The sequence below is a fragment of the Musca domestica genome, unplaced genomic scaffold, assembly GCF_030504385.1.
Source record: "Musca domestica strain aabys unplaced genomic scaffold, Musca_domestica.polishedcontigs.V.1.1 3, whole genome shotgun sequence".
NCBI classification, from domain to species: domain Eukaryota; kingdom Metazoa; phylum Arthropoda; class Insecta; order Diptera; family Muscidae; genus Musca; species Musca domestica.
This window is the reverse complement of record NW_026712299.1, coordinates 9,952,196-9,974,166: the sequence shown is the minus strand read 5'-3', so window position 1 is coordinate 9,974,166 and position 21,971 is coordinate 9,952,196. Positions and strand designations below refer to the sequence as shown.

Below are 21,971 nucleotides of genomic sequence, written 5' to 3'. Positions count from 1 at the left end.
CAACTTCAATTATCCTTCAATCTGTTTTTTAAGTTCATTATTACAGCAGTAATAGATCAACGCCTCTCAAACTCTCAGACTTTCAACGATTCTCAAAAACATCGACGGTTCTACCTCTAGGAGGCCCTTGATATATTCCATAAAAAGTCTATTGACAATTCTTAGAAAAATACACGATAATGAATTAATATCCTTTAAAAAAGTGATTACAGTACAGCAGTGATTTGCTCACAAAAATCGCTTAAATTGTATTTATCTTTAAATATCCTGTTAAAATCTTACAAAAGGCTGTCGTCGACTCTCACAAAGTCGATGGAGGGAATCAGATAGTCCCCCATAAGCTTTTCGAAAAAAAAAAATCAGAAAAATCATTTCCGTAACAGACGTAGTAAACTCTTAAGAACCTTCAAAAATTCTGATGAAAATTATGGATAAAAAATTGTTGTCAAGACCACAGATTAAAAAGGAGAACTACCCCCCTTAGGTTTTTCAAACTTTGACCAGGTGCTGCGATTTTCTAAGTATAGAAATAAAGTTATATTTATGGTTAAGCATTTTTTACATTTGAATTTTATAACAGGGTCTTTCAGGACCAAATCTCAGTTTTTTTAGGATATTCATGTGTCATAGGGTTGTTCATCTGTCCCGCTAAAAGGGTCGCACGATAACTTTCCAAGGGAATATCCGATTTGATCTACACCTAGTGCATCGTAATATTATTATCAAACTTGGATTGAGTTCTGGGGTGGGCCCACACAAAAGTTCAACATTTTTAAAGAAAATATTTTACATTATGTAACAGGTAGGATTATTCAATTGTGTGAACACTTGCAAATCCTAATATTGTTATCAGTGCTAAGTCTTGCCCGAAAATTGACAATATCGGTCCACTTCTTATGGAACCTCCACCAACGGGCCAAAGTTTTGAATAACCAAGAAGCTCTTTAAACGCGAAATGAGCATCCGATTCCTTTTCATCCCGACAGAATCCTCTATATCTGTCAACACAAGATCTGGAGTGAAGTCTGCAGGTATCGGCCCATTGCTTCTGGTACCACCCCTTAAACGGGTTAAAATTGTAAGTAATTATTACTTTCTAAAAGCATCTAAGTATTCCATTCTCTTCCCATCTCACACATCCCAATTTTTCTACTAACACAAGGTTTAGCGTGAAGATGGAATATATCGGCCCACTCCTTCTCGTAACTCCCCCACAAAAGAATCAACATATGGTATCTCCTCCAGAAAAGGTTAAAACTTTGATATAAAATTATTTGCATAAAATTCAATTTTTTAAATGTTCGATTTTCTATTTATGTCAGTATTATATGAAGTGGAGTACTTCGGTCCACACCACCACAACCACTTCACGCATATTTCAACATTTTCCAAAAATGATGACATATTTCACATAAGGTAAAGGAAGTAGTCAATATAGTTCAAATCTCTCTAATTGTAATATTTATATCAGACTTATGTCGGATACGAAATGGACAATATATTCAAAACCTCCCCAATATAGGATCAAAAGTTGGAATCCTCATAACGAAATATATTAATATATTAAAATTAACTGACATTGGCTGAGGATACACATCTGTCGGAAAACCGACTGATAGTTTTTAATTGTTGACTTGTTAACATTTTTTTTTAACATGGTTTTCGATGACATTTTAAGACCAAAATATTATAACTAAAATTCGAGGTATTTTAAGATTGTTACAATTGGCCATTCTGTATTTGAATCGTAGTTTTTTTTAAAAAAGATAGCAATTTCTTCTCGATTTTTTTATAAATTTATAAACAAGGCAGATGTGGAAATTATTATATTTTTCTAGTTTCAGTGTTTTTTTCTACTCTATATATATTTTTATACCCTACAACACTATCTGTTGAGGGTATTATAAGTTTGATTGGGCCAAAATTATGTAACAACTCGAAATATTGGTTTCCCACATAGGAAAGTATATATGGATTTTTCTATTGGGGGGCTAGGGCTAGAATAGAACCTTATTGCTTTTGAAGATGATCGCATAATATTTAGGGGTTGAAATGGGCCAAAAACTGAAAAATTTCTTGATTTTGCTGTGGCTCTACAGGTCGTAATTATAGACCGATCGACGTGGAAGTTAGTACGGAGCTATGGCTTAGGGATGGGTAGAAGCCTTCCAATTTTGATGGTCATCGGGTAATATTTAGTGGGTAAAACAGACCATAAAATTTGTGTTAAATAAAAGTCGAAATTTCCATTAAACCGCGAATATTTTTAATCCCGGCGAAATCACAAATATACGAACAGGTCAATTCTGACCGTTATGTAGATTCCGATAGTAAATATATCGGATATATATTGCGAAATATATACAATGTATATATACAAAGGAAGGGGATGTTAGCTAGAATGTTTATATTTCAAGATTGGCTGGGCCGATTTTGACAATTTTTGCCAATTCAGAATGCCCTCTTGCCATAAAAGTAAAATGTCTAAAAAATCGCATAAAAAGGCGCCTATAATGATGTTAATATAAATTTTGCAGAATTCTGTGAAATATTTTTTATTTTTTCATTATTTTTTTGTCGCATGCGAAAAAAAAGATTTCGTAATCTTTAAGATAAAAGGTAATGAATTCTTTTAGAATAAATATCCAAAGATCTCCTGCCAGTATTTCGTGTATTTTAGAGATATCTTTCAGAAATTTATAGTCAAAGCCTGGTTCTAAACTATTTTAAGGATGTTTTAATTTTAGCAAGATTATGAAAAGTTTGTTCCTCTACTTAATTTTACTGGTCCCATCGTCAAATATGGGCCGTACCAGTTATTCCTGTCCCTTTGTCTATCGAAATTATATACAGATCGATAAAATACAAATCCATTGGTTATAAATGGTCGGAATATAGAAGGAGAATTTAATTGAATTATGTAAGACCTTCATTAGCTCCTTCTTTTACGAAGAATCTTCTTATTGTCTTATATAAAATATTTAAATTAATTTAATGTAAAGTACCGGCTATATAATAATCCACCCATTTATAGCATTTCTGACCATGTTCTAAAGCAAGTCAATATTCGTACAACCATAAACCCAATAACTAAAAACTAATTTCATTTCAGTGAAATGGAAATATTACATTGTTGCAAATTAAAAGGACCTCGATTGTTTCACCTTCAATTCTTGTAGTTTTCGAAACCACGTTTGTCCTTCTCAGTTTAAAATTGCTTCAACAATTTTTTTCTTTTGCCATGGCAATTTTCGCCTGCATTGTGGTGTGTTCAACGATAATAAAAAAACACAACTTTCGAAAATAAAATACTTCAACAACAAAGAACAACAGCAACAACAACAACAACAAAAAAAAAGAAAACTAAATGGCACAGAAGGAAAAAAATAAAAAAATCCAAGTACTCGTAAAATGCACAACAATTAAATTTAAATTTGCATATTTTTCATGCAAAACAGTCAGCCAGTCCTTCAGCGAGGCAGGCAGGCTGGTTGGCAGTCAGTCATGGCAATATGAAAAAATAACACACACACATACACAGCCAGCTTTGTTTTTATTCAAACGTTTTTTACTCAGGTAGTGGAGAAAAATAAGGACAACTCAAAAGAAACGCACGACTGCAACTTATAAAACAACATGCGAAATCAACAATCAGGGTGAAAGTGATGGTTTTAGCAGAGTAGGAGGGGGAGGAAGCGGGGAGGAGAAGAAACAACAACTCTAAACATTTCCTAGTAAAAATCCTTAAACATGGCCTTTGAAATGTCTGCATGCGTTTCATGCTTTGTTCTTTTTTTTAGAAGAAAGGAATTTTTGTGAGGTTTGCAGGTTTTTAGTTTATTTAAGCGTTTGTTTTTTGCTGCTTTGTAAAATGTGTTGGTGTGCGTTTTCCAAGAATTTCTTCGTCCACACTCGCACACACATACACAATCGCCTTACATGTGTAACTGTAATGTGTTTCCGTTGTGGCCCTTAATGCGCTTAAGTTATGTTTTATTTCAGTTTTTTTGTATTTCTAATTTCCATAAATAAATTAAATGAAAATATCCAAAGCTGAATTTCCATATGAACAGTTTTTTTGTTTGTAATCAACACGCAGAGGGTATGGGAAGTGTCATGTTGTTCCAAAAGCTTAAAGTGTTCTGAAAATCGATCCAGAATATATAAACTGAACTCGAATGTCATTTTGGTGAAATTGCCTGTTTTTTTTTTTTTGATAAATATTGTAGCTTTGTTTTAATTATTTTAAAAAGATCATCCTGACCCGAAACTCTGTATTTTTTAAGGATATGTTAACAAGGACTTTTTGGAAAATTTTGTGGTTTTTTTAAAGAATATAGATTTTTAAGATTTTTTTAGCAAAACAAAATCGTTAATGTTTTTAGAATATTTCTATATTATTTCTTCATGTTGGTCCAACAGACACAATTATAGCTACTTCGCCTTAAATATTTACACCAGACCCATATGAGTCGAAGGCGGATAATTTTGCATGAATGGAGTCTGAGACCAAAATTAAGAACTTCTTTGGCTTTAGTTAGTTATTCCGTCTGTACCTCATTTAAGCAGTCATAGAGTATAAATATTTTTTTAGCGTAAAATTCCAAGTCACATGCTAATATTTTCATCACCTAAAGTTGAGGAACCTATTGTCCTCTTACTTCTCGTACAACATTAACATTTTGTATAATAACACTCAAACTTCAGGGTACTCCTACAGGATACTCGGCATTGTGTCCTACAGGATTGTCGAAATACATAACAGACTACGAAACGATCTCCTGTGAGTAAAACACCTTTAAACGGTCCTCTAAGCATAGAAAATATCTAAGCAGTTGTTTTCATTAACACAACACTTCTAAAGGATATTCGGTAAATAGAAAAACTCTGGAACAACTCTAAACGGGTTTCTAGGTCCCAATTACCTATAATCGAAAATTGCTCCAAAAGGTCGTCAGTCCAAAAAAGAGATCTAAGGATTTTTTTCATTTGATACAACCTCTCCAACGGTATTAAGAAGACCTCTCAAGGGTCTGGAAGATCTCTAAATGGTTTTTTAGGTTGAGAACATCTATAATCGATCATCTAGTGTTCCTTTGTATATAAAAGATCTCTAATAGACCTTCTATGAACATAAGTCTTCTGAAAAGTACTATATATTTACGAGAATTCCAAATGATCTACCATTTCAAGAAAACCTATCAAAGGTCTTCAATTCATAAAAGCTCTGTAAACGGTCTTCTACGCTGGAGAAAACTCCAAACATTTGTAGGAGATGTCTAAAAGGCATATATACAATCCCTAAAAGACCTCTAGAAGATCATCTATACGAAGAAGAGCTTTAATCGAACCTCATGGTATGTTAAATGTAAAGTTAACCCGTTGTAGGGGAGGTACCAGAAGGAGTGGTCGGTTCTATCAGTTATTCATATCAGATCTTACGTTAGTAGAAATACAAAAATTTTCGAAACTGGAGGACAACCGGACTCTTATTTCATAATTTTTGGGAGTTATAACTGTTCAAAATGTTGAATCTTTTTTGGGGATGTACTTGATGAAGCGGGCCGATAATTTGCACCTAACCTAGCACTGATAAAAAATATTCGAGTTTGCAGTTTTTCGCAAACTCAGACGATCCATTCTTGTTCTACGACATAAATTAATTTCTGGAAAATGTTTTACCTTTTGTGGAGGGGGTACCAGAAGGAGGTTAGCGATGTTAACGATATTTTTTGGACGAAATCAAATTAGCCATTGAGAATTGGAAATGTAACGTACTCAGCTGAATTGTTTGGAAAATGGGATGAAAAATTGAAAATCTGGAGGATACGCGGACTATGACAAAAATTGAACTTACATTGAATACATTTTGGAGGAAAAATTAAATTATCCAATGAGAAAGCCGGTAGGGAAAAAATAAGAAGTCGGGCGACGGCTACTATATGATACCCTACACCACTATGCATATTTAGTAGAGCTCCCATATCAAACGAATTTAATTGAAGTAGATCATACCTCCTATCAACCTTCGGCTTTGGTCTCAGAGGGAACGAATACATGGGAGGCATATCAAATTCTGAATCGATTTTCACAAAATTTGACGGCGAAATTTTAATTGTTTATACCAAATAACATTGGTATAAAGTATCATGCACCCATCGAGAAGGATTATATTTAAAAAATATGTATCGGAGCCGAGTTCCAAAAAAATGGAAACATACGTGCCGAAATGCACTCCATTTGAAGTGATATAAGCCAAGTAATGATAAAATAAACCTTAAATCGTATTAGGTTATATATGGGAGCTATATCCAAATCTGAAACGATCTTTATAAAATTTTATATAGGTATTTCGGGGCTTTACCTGATATCTGGTACCAAATATCATTGTTGTTGTATGCATATTACGCATATGGGGAATTTAAGCACCAAATAGGATGAAACATATATATGGGAGCTCTAACTATATCTAAACCGATTTTTACCGAATATCTTCTAGACTGAATTCGGTTGGATGTGTTAAAATTCAGGTCATTTGGACTTATATCGGCCATTTGGTGCACAATTAACCCGAAATCGGTTGAATATATATGGGAGCTATATCTAAATCTGATCCGATTATCACCAATTTCATTTGGGTCCGTCCTTGAGCCAAACAAATATTGTTTGGAAAACTTTATCTCTCCTTAAAAGTAAATATGGGTCTATCTGACTTCCTTCTCCATGGTGTAGGGTATAAAAATGATTATCATATTACCGCCGGAATACCGAATATCAGCGGGTACCATTATATGAGGGTTAATTAAAAAATGGGCCAAATTAAATAAAATGTTGTTCCCACTCGGTGGTAAATTTCAAAATTGAACCTATTTGGTTGGATACATCTCAATTTTGAAAAAATTTACCCATTTTCAGCACCAAAAATGTAAGGATATCAAGGTTAATATATCCTTCGTCTTATGGTTTAGGGTATACTATCAGTACATCAATGAATATCCATTTCAATAGCTAGATATTACCCGATTACCATCTAAAATAATAGGCTATGACCTGAAAAACAAATGCAAAATCATAAAATAATAATGTGGTAGGGTATAGAAACTGTAGCATATTTTATTGAAACTGGACACTTATTTGACAGAGATGAGACAATTGCAATGCATTTATAAAAATAAGTTGAATCATCGAGAGAAATCCTCTCTAATTTTACAGACAGCCACGATATTTCCTCATGTTTGTGCGTAGAAGATCATTTTAGGGATCCAGAGTACGCTTCGAATTCGCCTTCGTCATATTTTAAAGATATTTACATAACATTTCTTGAAACTACTTTTTTTGTAATAAAATTATAGACATTATTTGGTCCCTTAAAATCTAATTTTCTTCAATTTGATTTTTGGCTATGTTTATGTTTCACTTAGAAACTAACAATTTTTAAAATTATATTTGAAAATAAAGTGTGTCTTTCAAAAAAGTATATATAAGAAACCAATCCGTTAAACTGGTTAACCTTTTAATATTTTTTCTCTGGCATTCCGAGAAAACCCAATAGCAACATATGTCCATTTGCACGCTGAAATTTCAAGTAATAAATTCCTCAAACTTAATGGAAAATGCTATTTGGAAAGCGTAAAAGAGCAATCAACAAAAAAGTAATATCAACAGGACGACAAAGAAAGGCAAAGCAAAAGAGAAAAAAACGAACAGCAAACAAACAAAGATGAAGTGAATGCGCGCGAATAAAAAACTCAACAACAAAATGTTGATTTGTAGTGACAACTGGCAAAGGTGTTGGACATGACAACGACCAAGTTTCAGTCGTGTAAGCGCCACTTACACACCCAAAAGGAGAGTGACAGAGATATCAACGGAACAACAATGATTCCAAATGGCCAAGAAGCAATGCAAGGCAACAGAGCAAAAAAAAAAAAACTGGAGAAAAGAATGGAATATTAAATGTAAACCATCAGAACACACTCTCCACAGGGCATTGAGGCACGAACAAAAAAATAGAGGACCAGACACACGCAACGACGACATTGGACTAGGAACCAGAGAAGAAAAAACGCCCAGCAACATGGAAAAATATCAAAAGTACAATTGTTATTTATGACAACGGTGGAGGCTATGGCGATAAAGGGACACCTTCCCACCTGATGAAGTGCTATGGCCAACGTTCCATTAAATGCAAGGGGGATAAAAAACGCTAGAGATGTAAACCCACTGGCGGCTCGAAAAAAAAAAACAGTTTACTTTTCAAAGTGCAGAAAAAAAACGCATGAAATATAGCTTACAAATACTGTGGGAAAAACACCTATACAGACACAAGAAATGTTATAATTTCACAAATGGAGGAAATTGCAGTGAACAGTTGACACTTTATGCGTGTATGTGTGTAGAAAGTATTTGAAGGAGAGTGATTTTTTTTTTTTTTTGGTTGTTAAATTTGTGCAGTATAGGACACTTTTTTTCTAGGAACATAACACCTATAATCGATCATCTATGTAAAGAACATTTAAAAATAGTCATCTGCATATAAACAAGTAAAAAAGCTATAAGTTCGCCGGGCAGAACTTTGCTCCACCATTTGGTCGTTCCAATGGCAATTCTCAAAAACAATAAAATTCGTTAAAAATTCTTTTAAAATCCTAAAAATACTTAATGTAGCTGCACCAGCATAGGCAACTTTTGTCATAAGTCATCTCAATATTCAAATGCGAAAATTAAAAAAAAAATCGGTGAGTAATGTAGGTAAATTCATCAAAATACCTAATATGAAAGGTATTTTGTAGTAGTAGTAGTAGTATGCATTACGAACTTCAAATACCAAGTTTGAAACAATTCCGGTGAATAATGTCGCTAAAATCATCAATATTGAATGAATAAATATTATCGCTCAAATCATCAAAATACCGAATATCGGGAGGTACCGTTATATGGGGATATATTTGTGGGGTCTGAAAGGTATATTTCGAGGTGTTACAAACGAAATGACAAACTTAATATACCCTCAATACTATGGTGGAGGGTATAAAAATCTGCGAAAGACCTTCTGTGAACTTAAGTCCTCTGAAAGGTATTCTATTTATACGAGAATTCTGGATGATCTACTATTTGAAGAAGACATTCCAACGGTCTCCGATTCGGAAAATACCTCTAAATGGTCTTCTGTGTAGAGGAAAAGTTTAAACACTTTATTCTTTAATGCATTCTTCAAAACGATCGAATACACATTAAAGATATCTGTAAGATCATCTATACGTAGAAGACTTTCGAACCATTCTCTATGCATGTAAATACAAGTTTTTAAGGATCTATTTCTATTGAGGACCTCCTAAAATTGTATTTAAACGGAAACATTAAAGTAGTGCTCTTTTTCGTGAAAAGGTCTAAGTGAAGCTCCAATAAAAAAAATCTATATAAGGTACGTTTTGAAGGACCTATTAATATTAAAGACCTCTTCATGGTTTTCTATAGAGAAGAGCTGTAAATAAAGTTGGGAAGATCTGTGCAAAGCCTCCATTCTATAGAAAATACAGATAATGTACTTTTTGAAGGATCTCATTCCTCAATGAGGAAAATTTATGAAGAAAGTCCTTCTTTCGGGAAGATCGTTAAAAAGCCTCTTACCTAAATCTAGATAATCCAGATAAAGTTTCATGTTTCCTTAATTTTTGGCTGATAAACGCCTCTATTTCTTTAAAAACATGACACAAAGAAAAATTGAAGGACATATTTATATTAAGGTCCTTCTAAAGGTTTTCTATAGAAAATCCAGATGAAGAAAGACCCAGATGGAGTTTTTGCCAAATACATTTTTCTAAGGATATAATGAAGTTTATTTTCAGGACCCCCTGAAAAATTTCTTCCTATGAACATCTATTGAAAATCTTCTGAAGATGGACTTCTTCAAATCGATAAAAGGTGTACAGCTATCCAAAATCCCTTGTAGTACTTTGTTCTGTAGAAGACCTATTAAAAATATTCTTCAATAAATGACTGAAGATCTTCTATCAATAACATATATCCTGATGGTGTTTTTATACAAATCTTTCGGTTTCTGAAGTTATAGACCTCCGGAAGAATTTCTATATATAGAAGATTTCCAAAACATATTGTATCAATAGAAGGATTTTTATCTACCGAAGCCTGCTAAAAGGCCTTCCGTCCAATAAAGATATTTCATGCTTAAAAAAGCTTACGGAAGGCCTTCCAGACATAACAGACCTCCTGAAGAATTTTTATATATAGAAGACCTGCAAAAGATAGTTTATTAATAAAAGAACTTCTATGTACAGAAGTCAGCTAAAAGGTCTTCCATCTACAGAAAACCCCTCTAAGGTTTGATTTTACCACCTTAAGGCATTCCAATTTCAAACAACCTCCGGGACACCTATATAAAATACGTTTTTAATGAAAAACTTTGTAAAAGTTCTCCGTGTGTAAAAGGCCTTCAGAAGGACTTCTCGCTGAGGAACCAATTTTTTGCGAATTTATTCGATGTAGTCTGTCTATCTACAAATGGAAGAGAATAGTTCATACCTTGACCTCCTGAAGAATCTCTATCTATAGAAAGCCTTTTAGAGAAATTTTATCAGAAGAAGGGCTTGAAAGCAAAATACCATCTAAACGGCTAGACAACCTGCGAAATAAGACATTGAAATATGTTATCAGTAAAAGATTTTTAGAAGGTCTTCTTCTTGGCATTAGGCATTAATCTCTAGATGGTATTAAGAAGCCTCACATCTACCAAATTTTTGCGAATTTATAAAAGAGAATTAATTATACCTAGACCTCCTGAAGAATGTCTATCTATAGAAGGCTTCTTAAAAAAAATTTATCAATGAAAGTGCATCTATCTATAAAAATCCGCTAAAATGTCTTCGGTCTACAGAATCCCCTTGAAGGTCAATCAATACCACCCTAAGGGTTTCATGTTCAAACAACCTAGGCAATATCTTTTAAAAATGTATGCAAGGCTTTTAGAAGGTCTTCTTAATGGAGAAGACCTCCTTCATTCTTGGTCAAGTACCAAGTCAGCAATCAAAGGAATTTTACGTCCAGATCAACGTATATACAGAGGATCGCTTTTGAATGAAGAAGTATTATGGTAAAAACCCTCTCCATCTATTAAGGGCCTCTCAAAGTATATCATTAGAAATTTTCCTGAAAGAGTTTTTTTTTTTCAATTTTTTCGTAGCTTTCTATGAAAACAAAAATTTATGTTTGAAAAAAATCATAAAAATACCGAATTTCGGAATATATCTCGTAAGGGAGCTGTCAGAAAACGTAGACACATATAGGTAATTTTCCTGTAAGAGAAAAAAGTATCTATAGTGATGATCGAAAATTAATTTTGAAATAACTTCGTAAATAATGTGGCTAAAATCTTCAAAATACCGAATATCTGAGGTTCCGTTATATGGGGAATATATCAGAATTAGGACATATATGGGAAATTCTGTCCAATTATGTTGCTTACATAATAGGAACTCAAAGCGCAAATTTACAAATTAGACTAGAACTCCCAAAACCCCTTAATATTGGCCTTTATATGGGGTTTATTCCTAATCGTGGCCTGATATTGCCCATTTTCCATGCCAAAAATTCTACGGACATAAAATACATTCGAGTAAAATTTGATCAATCGAATAGATACCGATATAGAATTTTGATGCTGAATAGATATGTATATACATTTTGGGTTCTAAAATAACTATTTCAAAAATTTTCAAATGGCAAATTTAATATGCCCTGCATACTATCTTGGAGGGTATGACAGTACGATCTATATCCATTGTTTTAGGCTACAGTTTCATCTGAAGAAGATAGACCTGTAATCTGTTTATATGTGGTAAGGATACCACTTCTCTTATAATTTTAATTTAATAAGTATTAAATTTGCATCATTATTTAAATATAAATATTTATTTTATCTGATATCTGAAATTACCGAATACACCCACGAGAAATAAACTATCATTAAGTCGTCCATGCACTGGTGATACCCATATGGAATTTGTTCTCTGTATGTATGTCAAGTCATAAAAGAACATAAACAAATGCAGTAATAATACAATTTGCAATAATATCATATTATTTTCTGAATAATATTCACAATCATAACAATAATAATAATAATAATGACACAGTTACAAATACATACATGCAAAAATTCGCACAAATACACGCACACAGACATATGCCAAAACAAAATATTATTCGAAGCATTCGACATTAAAACTGATAGGTATTTGTGATGGTTGGTTTCTACGATTGGGGTTGCCATAACTTGAAATCATCTGCTTCAAGTGATTATTTCCAATCAGTCATAGTTGACCATTTGTCATAATAACAGGTTCAGTGTGGTGTAGGGTATAATGTATTTGTGCATTTGTTTGCAACATAGAGCAGGACCGAATTAGACCCACAGTTTCGTTTGAAGATCTGCATAGAATCACATTCAGAGTCGATTTATGTATGTCCGTCCGTCTGTCTGTCCGGCCGTCTGTCCATGTATTTTGTAAACAAAGTACAGGTCGCAATTGCCCAATCAAGATAAAATTTTGCAGAAGACATTTGTTTGGTGTAAGGATAAAACCAATTGAAATTGGAGATTATCGGTCAAAATTTTGATATAGCTCTCAAATATATCATCGCCCGATTTGCCTTGTTTTGTGCACAAAAAGTTTAATATTAGTTCAAATGGGATGGAATTTGGCACATATAACCAAATTGGGCTTAGAGACAAGTGTGTCAAACTTAATGTTAATCGGTTCAGATATAGCTATAGCTCCCATATAAATTCTTTATCCGATTTGTTACATTTCTTCTCCACAGCCGTAATATGCACTCCTTAACGACGATATTCGGGAAAATATATAAAATACATCTTAGAAACATCTCTGCTAAATTTTATGGATATCGGTTCAGATTTGGGTATAGCTCCCATATATATCTTTACTTGATTTCAAGTTTATTGCGTACCAAATGCTTAATCAAATACGGATATATCTTCCCTATATATCTTCATCCGATTTTATGTTTATTGTGTCTAAGAAGTTTAATATTAGCTCAAATTGGATGGTTTTTGATGAATATCGGTTCAGACACAAATGGCTCCTTAGTTCCTTTCAGCTTAAATTATAACTGCTTTAAAGCCATAATACACATTCAGAAACGATCATATTTGGTATGTTTTAATTCTCATAAATATCCCAGAAATTATGAAAGTTTAAACGAAACAAGTAAAAAAGAAGAAAAGTTCGGGCCGAATTTTTAATACCCTCCACCATTTCGAAGGAAATTGAAAACCAGTAAGGAAAGCTCAAAAGTCGGGCGGGGCCGACTATATGATACCCTACACCACTATGCATATTTAGTAGAGCCCTCGTAAAAAGGTTTATACAGAGCATTTCAGAGCTCTATGAGCTATTTGGTACAAAATAAAATCTATCAAATTCTATCGTGCATTTTACGAACTATAGCTATATCTGAACCGATTTTCACCAAGTTTGATGTATTTGATACTAGGCTGAATTCGGTCAGATTTGCCAAAACCCAGGACATTTGGTGCGCAATCAACACGAAATTGGATGAAGATATATATAGAAGGTATATCCAAATCTGAACCGATATTTGTAAAACTGAAAAATAAGATATTTCTTGGCTGCATCTGATACCAAATATTATTCTTGTATCGTACATTTTTCGAATTTGAGGGACTTAAAGTACAAATCGGATGAAAGGCTGTATCCGACCGATTTTCACTAAATTTGATGTAGCAATATTAGCCATTTCCTGCACATTTAATCCGAAATCGGATGAAGATATATTTGGGAGCTATAGCTATATCTGAAACGACTTTTACTAAAATTGGTGTCCTTGCCTCTAGGCTGAATTAAGCCAGATATGCCAAAATTCATGCCATTTCGGTTGATATTGGCCATTTGTTGCACAATTAACTCGAAATCGAATGAAGATACATATGGGTGCTATATCCAAATTTGAACAGATTTTGAGAAAATTAAAATCGACTACTTTTGGGCTTTATCTGATATCTGGTACCAAATATCATTCCTGTGAAGAGTATGCTATGCTATACTACATCCAAATCTGAACAGATTTTTATAAAATCAAAATCAACTATTTTTGGGCTTTATCTGATATCTGGTACCAAATATCATTCCTGTGAAGAGTATATTACGAATGTAAGGGACTTAAAGAGCAAATCGGATGAAACATATATATGGAGCTAGAGCTATATCTGAACCGATTTTTACTAAAATGTGTGTACTTGCTTATAGGCTGGTTTCGGTCGGATTTGCCAAAATTCATGCCATTCGGGCTGATATTGGCCATTTGTTGCACAATTAACACGAAATCGGATGAAGATATATATGGGAGGCATATCCAAATCGGAACAGATTTTAATAAAATTAAAATCAACTATTTTTGGGCTTTATCTGATAACTGGTACCAAATATCATTTCTGTGGAGTGCATATTACGAATGTGAGGGATTTAAAGACGAAATCGGATGAAACATATATATGGGAGCTATAGCTATATCTGAACCGATTTTTACTAAAATTGGTGTACTTGCTTCTATGCTGGTTTCGGTCGGATTTGCCAAAATTGATGCTATTACGGCCATTTGGTGGTCAATAACCCGAAATCGGATGAAGATATATATGGGAGCTATATCCAAATCTGAACCGATTTCGATAAAATTTAAAACTGCTATTCCTGTGCTCCATCTAATACCTGGTACCAAATATCACGGTTGTGGAGTGAACATTACGAATGTAAGGGACTAAAACACTAAATCGGATGAAACATATATATGGTTGCTATATCTATATCTGAACCGATTTTCACTAAATTTCTAGGCTGAATTTGGTCCGATGTACTAAAATTCAGTCCATTTGGACTTATATCGGCCATTTGGAGGACAATTAACCCGAAATCGGATGAAGATATATATGGGAGCTATATCCAAATCTGAACCGATTTCGATAAAATTTGAAACATCTATTTCTGTGCTCCATCTAATACCTGGTACCAAATATCACGATTGTGGAGTGCATAGTAGGAATGTGAGGGACTTAAAGATCAAATCGGATGAAAGATATATATGGGAGCTATAGCTATATCTGAACCGATTTTCTCCAAATTTGATATACTTGCTTCTAGGCCGAACCCGGTTGGGTGTGCCAAAATTCAGGTAATTCGGACTGATAGTGGACATTTGGTGCTCATTTAACCCGAAATCGGATGAAGATATATATGGGAGCTATATTTAAATTTGATCCGATTCTCACCAATTTCAATAGGGTTCGTCCTTGGGCCAAAAAAATATTGTTTGGAAAATTTCATCTCAATCGGATAATAAATGCGACCTGCATTTTGTTCACAAGAATACATGGACAGACGGACGGACGGACGGACGGACGGACAGACGGACGGACATGCATAAATCGACTCAGAAAGTGATTCTATGAAGGTTCTCAAAAGTAACTATGGGTCTATCTCGTTTCCTTCTCCATGTTACAAACAAATGCACAAAGACATAATACCCTTACCACTATGTGGTGTAGGGTATAAAAATCCGAAAACTACCACTTAAATGAAAACTGTTATATGAGGACTATACGAAGACGTGGACCTGTATACGAAATTATTTTTCAAAATATCAAATATCGAAGACTTGGACCTGCATACAAAAATTTTTTGTCATAGGTTGTAGTACCCATTAGGAACTTCCAGTACGAGATCTGATTCCGAATGATTGAATGATTCCGGTAAATAATGTTCCTGAAATCGTCAAAATACTGGCTATCGGGAGGTACCGTTATATGGAGGCTATACGAAGAAGTGGACCTGCATATAAAAAGTTTTGTCATAGGTTGTAGTACACATAAAAAAACTTCAAATACCAAATTTGAAACAATTCCGGTAAATAATGTCGCTAAAATCGTCAAAATACCGAATATTGGGAGGTACGTTATATGGGGCCTATACAAAGACGTGCACTTGCACAGATTTCTCTTTCTAAGGATATAGTACCCATTAGGCTCTTCCAGTACGAAATTTGAAACGATTCCGGTTAATAATGTTGCTGAAGTCATCAAAATACGGAATATTGGGAGGTACAGTTTTATGGGGGCTATACGAAAACGTGGACCGACTTGGCCCATTTACCTGCCTACTGGTAAACTATGCGTGTATGCAAAATTTTAGCCTTCTATCTCAATTCGTTCGATAGATAGCGTGATTACAACAGACAGACGGACATCGTTGGATCGCCTTAGAATTTTACGCTGCTCCAGAATATATATACTTTGTAGGGTCTATTATGAATATTTCGAAGAGTTACAAACAGAATGACAAAGTTAATATACTCTCCATAGAATGGAAAAGTATATCATTCATATATTTTATCTTTATTGGCAAAATAACTTGTGCAGGCTTTCTTAGCGAAAAATATGCCTTTAGTCCCGATTCCAACCTCTAGTGAGCATATTTAGTATTTGTTTGCTGGGCTTAGATTTTTACGTTTATTCAAAATTTTTAATATTTGAAATATAACTATATAACATCTAGTCCATTTGGTTGAATGACTACTACCAATACCATGGCAACACTGTTCATACCATTGCCCTCGCTATTTTTCACTCATTGCAATATAATATTCTTTTAAATGCGATCATTTGTGTAAAAATGTGCAAATGCACACAATATGCAATGAAATGATGACGTTAATTATAACATCAAACCAAAATATACATTCGAAGATACCACCTTCATGTATAGACATTAAATATGTATGTGCATTCATACATACATACATACACTACACTTCAAATTTTGTGCGTGGAACCTATCAACGTCGTCGTTGTCGAACACAACTGCACATAAAATGTATTTGTGCAGAAAGTAGGAAATTGCTTTAAATGTAACAACACATTAAAGGATGCCTCCAGGATATACGCTGTGCTCATTAAAATACAGTGATAATGGCAATGGCATCAAATAGTACGTTCGTGTGTGTGTGTGTGTGGAGACACATTTATCTCCGAAGTGGCGAAAGTGTGCGTTAATGATATAAAGTGGGTGACTGCAGTTGGGGGAGGAAGTAAAGTGACTAATTAGGCAGAGCGTAGATAAACGGTAATTTTTGGGACGTCAGGATTGGATGTAAGTATGTCATACGACAAATAGATAGAGTTTTGATATTTGATAAATTTGGATCCAGAATCATTGGGACAGAAATGGGGGTCATATTGGTCCATTTTTTGGAAAAGGCGTCTTGTAAGGATAATTTCGATATCAAATATTTTATTAAGTGTTGGCCATGTTTTCCATTTTAATTTGCCAGATGTTGCTATTTTCAATTCTAAAAAACTATATTTAATAATAATAATAATAATAATAATAATAATAATAATAATAATAATAATAATAATAATAATAATAATAATAATAATAATATTAATATTAATAATAATAATAATAATAATAATAATAATAATAATAATAATAATAATAATAATAATAATAATAATAATAATAATAATAATAATAATAATTATAATAATAATAATAATAATAATAATAATAATAATAATAATAATAATAATAATAATAATAATAATAATAATAATAATAATAATAATAATAATAATAATAATAATAATAATAATAATAATAATAATAATAATAATAATAATAATAATAATAATAATAATAATAATAATAAAATAATAATAATAATAATAATAATAATAATAATAATAATAATAATAATAATAATAATAATGATAATAATAATAATAATAATAATAATAATAATAATAAATAATAATAATAATAATAATAATAATAATAATAATAATAATAATAATAATAATAATAATAATAATAATAATAATAATAATAATAATAATAATAATAATAATAATAATAATAATAATAATATAGGCCCAACTCTCTCCTAAATATTGCCACGAATTATGGTTTTCAAACGGCCAATGAAACCGTCAAACTGCGGTATTTTGGCCCATTTCCGGCGAAGCGCTTGCTTGAGGTGATCGACACTTTGGTAGTTTTTAGTGCCAACCTTGCTTTCCAAAATACTCCAGACACCTCTTCCACAAGAAAATAGACGATCATTTTGTTTATTTACAAACTACTGCACAACGAATGTTTTCTCATCGGAGAAAACCAAATTCGGCAGTTCACCACTTTCGGCCAAGCGAAGCAACTCTTAACTCTTTTTGAGTCTATTTTCTTTATGTTGCGGTGTAAGTTCTTGCACTTTTTGGAATTTCAATGGCTTTATCCCGAGCTCACTTTTTTGAATATTTGCCGAATGAAATATTGCGATATGTTCGGCCACTGCGACGCGTGTCTCGATCAAGTCGCTTCTTTACTTTTCGAACCAATTCTGCTGATGTTGTTGTTTTCTTTCGTCCACTTCAGGCTACGCTACCAGCATCACGGTAACGAGCGATGGTACGGTACACAAATTTTTTATTCACATTTAAATGCTGGAGTGCTCTAACGATAGCCACTTGTGGTTTTCCAGCCAAATATAAGGAAATCACACTATCATGCTTAAATTCCATCACGAATTACTTTTTTCTGGAAAATGCTCACCAAAATGCTATTCTACGCTTCTAAACCATATAATGAGCTGTCACTGGAATAATTTCAACAGCTGTTGGACGAGTGGGTTAGAAATGACAGCAGTCTGTAGTTGGTTGCAGTTTTTTATCTCACCATTGACTAGGCATGAACTGCTACCCTTATAGCAAATTTTATATTTCAAGCTCGATATGTTCACCCAATACGAAATTTGAACAAATATGATACTATTTGGTACTTTTCGTACAATTATAGTACACATTTCCGAAACCATCTCCATATGTCCAGGCTATACGTGACTCTAATGTTAAATTTCAGACTTCAAGCATTCACCCTATGCATATGTTCATCCCATACCAAATTGTACTAAATATAGTACAATTTAGTCATTTTCGTGCAATTGTAGTATAAGTTTCCAAAGCGACTTATTTCTCGCAAAGTACCACAAACACGGACCTCAATAAAAAAAGAAACAAAATTCCAGCTCCATCCATTTACCAAAAATCAAAGAATTCCAATTTTGGTACCATTTACTATAGTTCGCATACTTAGTAAACATTTCTGAAACCACCTTCATTTATCAAACTTACTTTTCAACCTCGGCTTAAGTTTTTGACCCTATCCGTTCACATAATTCCAAATGGTACCAATGCTATTCTACGCTTCTAAACCATATAATGAGCTGTCACTGGAATAATTTCAACAGCTGTTGGACGAGTGGGTTAGAAATGACAGCAGTCTGTAGTTGGTTGCAGTTTTTTATCTCACCATTGACTAGGCATGAACTGCTACCCTTATAGCAAATTTTATATTTCAAGCTCGATATGTTCACCCAATACGAAATTTGAACAAATATGATACTATTTGGTACTTTTCGTACAATTATAGTACACATTTCCGAAACCATCTCCATATGTCCAGGCTATACGTGACTCTAATGTTAAATTTCAGACTTCAAGCATTCACCCTATGCATATGTTCATCCCATACCAAATTGTACTAAATATAGTACAATTTAGTCATTTTCGTGCAATTGTAGTATAAGTTTCCAAAGCGACTTATTTCTCGCAAAGTACCACAAACACGGACCTCAATAAAAAAAGAAACAAAATTCCAGCTCCATCCATTTACCAAAAATCAAAGAATTCCAATTTTGGTACCATTTACTATAGTTCGCATACTTAGTAAACATTTCTGAAACCACCTTCATTTATCAAACTTACTTTTCAACCTCGGCTTAAGTTTTTGACCCTATCCGTTCACATAATTCCAAATGGTACCATTTTAGAAGTTTATTACAATTTTATGAAGTACATCAATTCAGCCCTCCATCAGTGGCTCTCATTTCAAATTTCCGAATTTTGGGTCAGTTTGTTTTCTCAAATACAAAGTGCTCAATTTCTTGTACATCTTATTAGTTTTAATATGATATTCCACAAACCTGGCGTTATTTTACGCCTACACACCAAGACTGATCCTTTTGCAAAATTTCATGATATTAGCCTCAGCCGCAGGTCTGGGCGTTGATTTTCGGTCAGTTAATTCACTACCCTTTAATATACAGGGTTGCCCATATTCGAGGGACCCATCTGGCAACGCCATAACTTTTGACAGAGATGTCACATCGCTTAATGACATACCGCGATTGAAGCGTCAGTCCAAGCAGATTTTTACCATGAACCAATACACGCCACGCGAGCGCTCTGAAATTTACATTCAATAGAAGAAGTCAATTGTGAAAACTCAACGTGCTTTTAAAACATTAAAAAATGTGAGAAGTGCGCCTTCTAAGAACACCATTAAGCGTTTATACGAAAAATTTTCGACTGGTAAGGCTCTTTCTAATCCGAAGAGGCCATATAAAAGTCGACCAAGGCGATCGGCCGAGAATATTGTGCCGTACGAGCCAGTGTTGAGAGGTCCCCAAGAACATCCCAAAAACGCCGTTCTCAGCAGTTGGGCATGGCTCGGTCCACTTTACAACGGATTATTCGCATTGATTTGCACTTGTTCCCGTACAAAATTCAATTGACGCAAAGAATGTTGCCTGCGGACAAGCCTCATCGATTGGAATGGGTCCAAAGCGCCCAAAGGTCCATTGAATATGGGCAACCCTATATATATAGAAAGGTATCGTCAATGTAAAATATTTGTTTTTCTTGGTCATTACACAGTTTTTATTTATTTTTCAATTTTTTATTTATTTTTTTTTTAATTTATTTTTTTAATTTATTTATTTTTTTGTCTACAAAAAAGTCGCAAATTCTCAGCATGTTTTAATAGTGAATTTTTAAAATATATTTTAGCTTTCTCTTTAGTAATTGAAATTTTTTGTTTTTCATGGATACACTGTATCCCGACATTGATTCATCTTACATACATACCCCTCTCATACCACCCACAACTGCAACTCATACCCCCACACAACTAATAATGCTTAAGTCTAATTGAAAATCAGTGCAGCTATTAAATTTCATGGCATAATTGGCCATTTACATTTCATAGTCAGCTAAATCGCATACATATTATTATATTTTAAGTAGCTACAATGTTTTAGTGGAAGCCAGACAAAGTAAGCTAAGAGGATTTCAGCAGGCAGGTAATATGGAAAGCCTATAAAATCGAATTGGGAAAAAGAGCTTTAAATGGATCAAAAGAAAATTTAAAATATTTAACAATTTTTACAACACCAAAATCGAAATAACAAAATAAACTAATATATTTATTTTTCTTGTTTTGCTTTCTCTCCCTCTTTTGCATTTAGGCCCCAAACCTGGACCACCACGTAACCTAACCGTTACCGAAGTCTCCAATGGTTTTCTCATCTCATGGCAGGCACCGCTGGAACGTGCCCACATTGTCAAATTCTACACGATCAAATATCGCACCGATGCCCAGTGGAAGACGCTGAATCGGGGCCAAATACGCCCGGAAGAGACCCAATATTTAGTTAAGAATTTAGTTGGCGGTCGTACGTATTATTTTCGTGTTCTAGCCAATTCGGAAAAATCTTATGAATCCAGTGACGAGGTGAAATTTCCGGTACCGGCCCGTGTCAAACATAAAGCAATAACAGCCGGTGTCGTTGGGGGCATCCTGTTTTTTATAGTTGCGATCATTTTATCGGTTTGTGCCGTAAAAATTTGCAATAAACGTAAACGACGAAAACAGGAAAAAGGTAAACCCAAACAATGACAATTTTGCAACAAATGAAAAAGCATTGAAATGGTTTTCTCTTAAAAATTAAAAAAAACATTTGTTTTTAATTTCAATTTTTTCAAAATTTAAAATGGAAACATTTTTTTGGAAATGCCAAAAAAGTAT

At 33.5% G+C, this 21,971-nt stretch overlaps 1 protein-coding gene across 3 annotated transcripts in view; it reads left to right on the top strand.

Moving 5' to 3' along the window:
- LOC101901176 (protein turtle) overlaps positions 1-21,971 on the top strand; it is a 379,534-nt gene that overhangs the window by 308,965 nt on the left and 48,598 nt on the right. For all 3 annotated transcript variants that reach the window (XM_059124789.1, XM_059124788.1, XM_059124790.1), the window contains one exon: positions 21,412-21,825. In XM_059124789.1, coding sequence (XP_058980772.1) covers positions 21,412-21,825 — 414 coding nt within the window. The remainder of the gene's footprint in view (positions 1-21,411; positions 21,826-21,971) is intronic.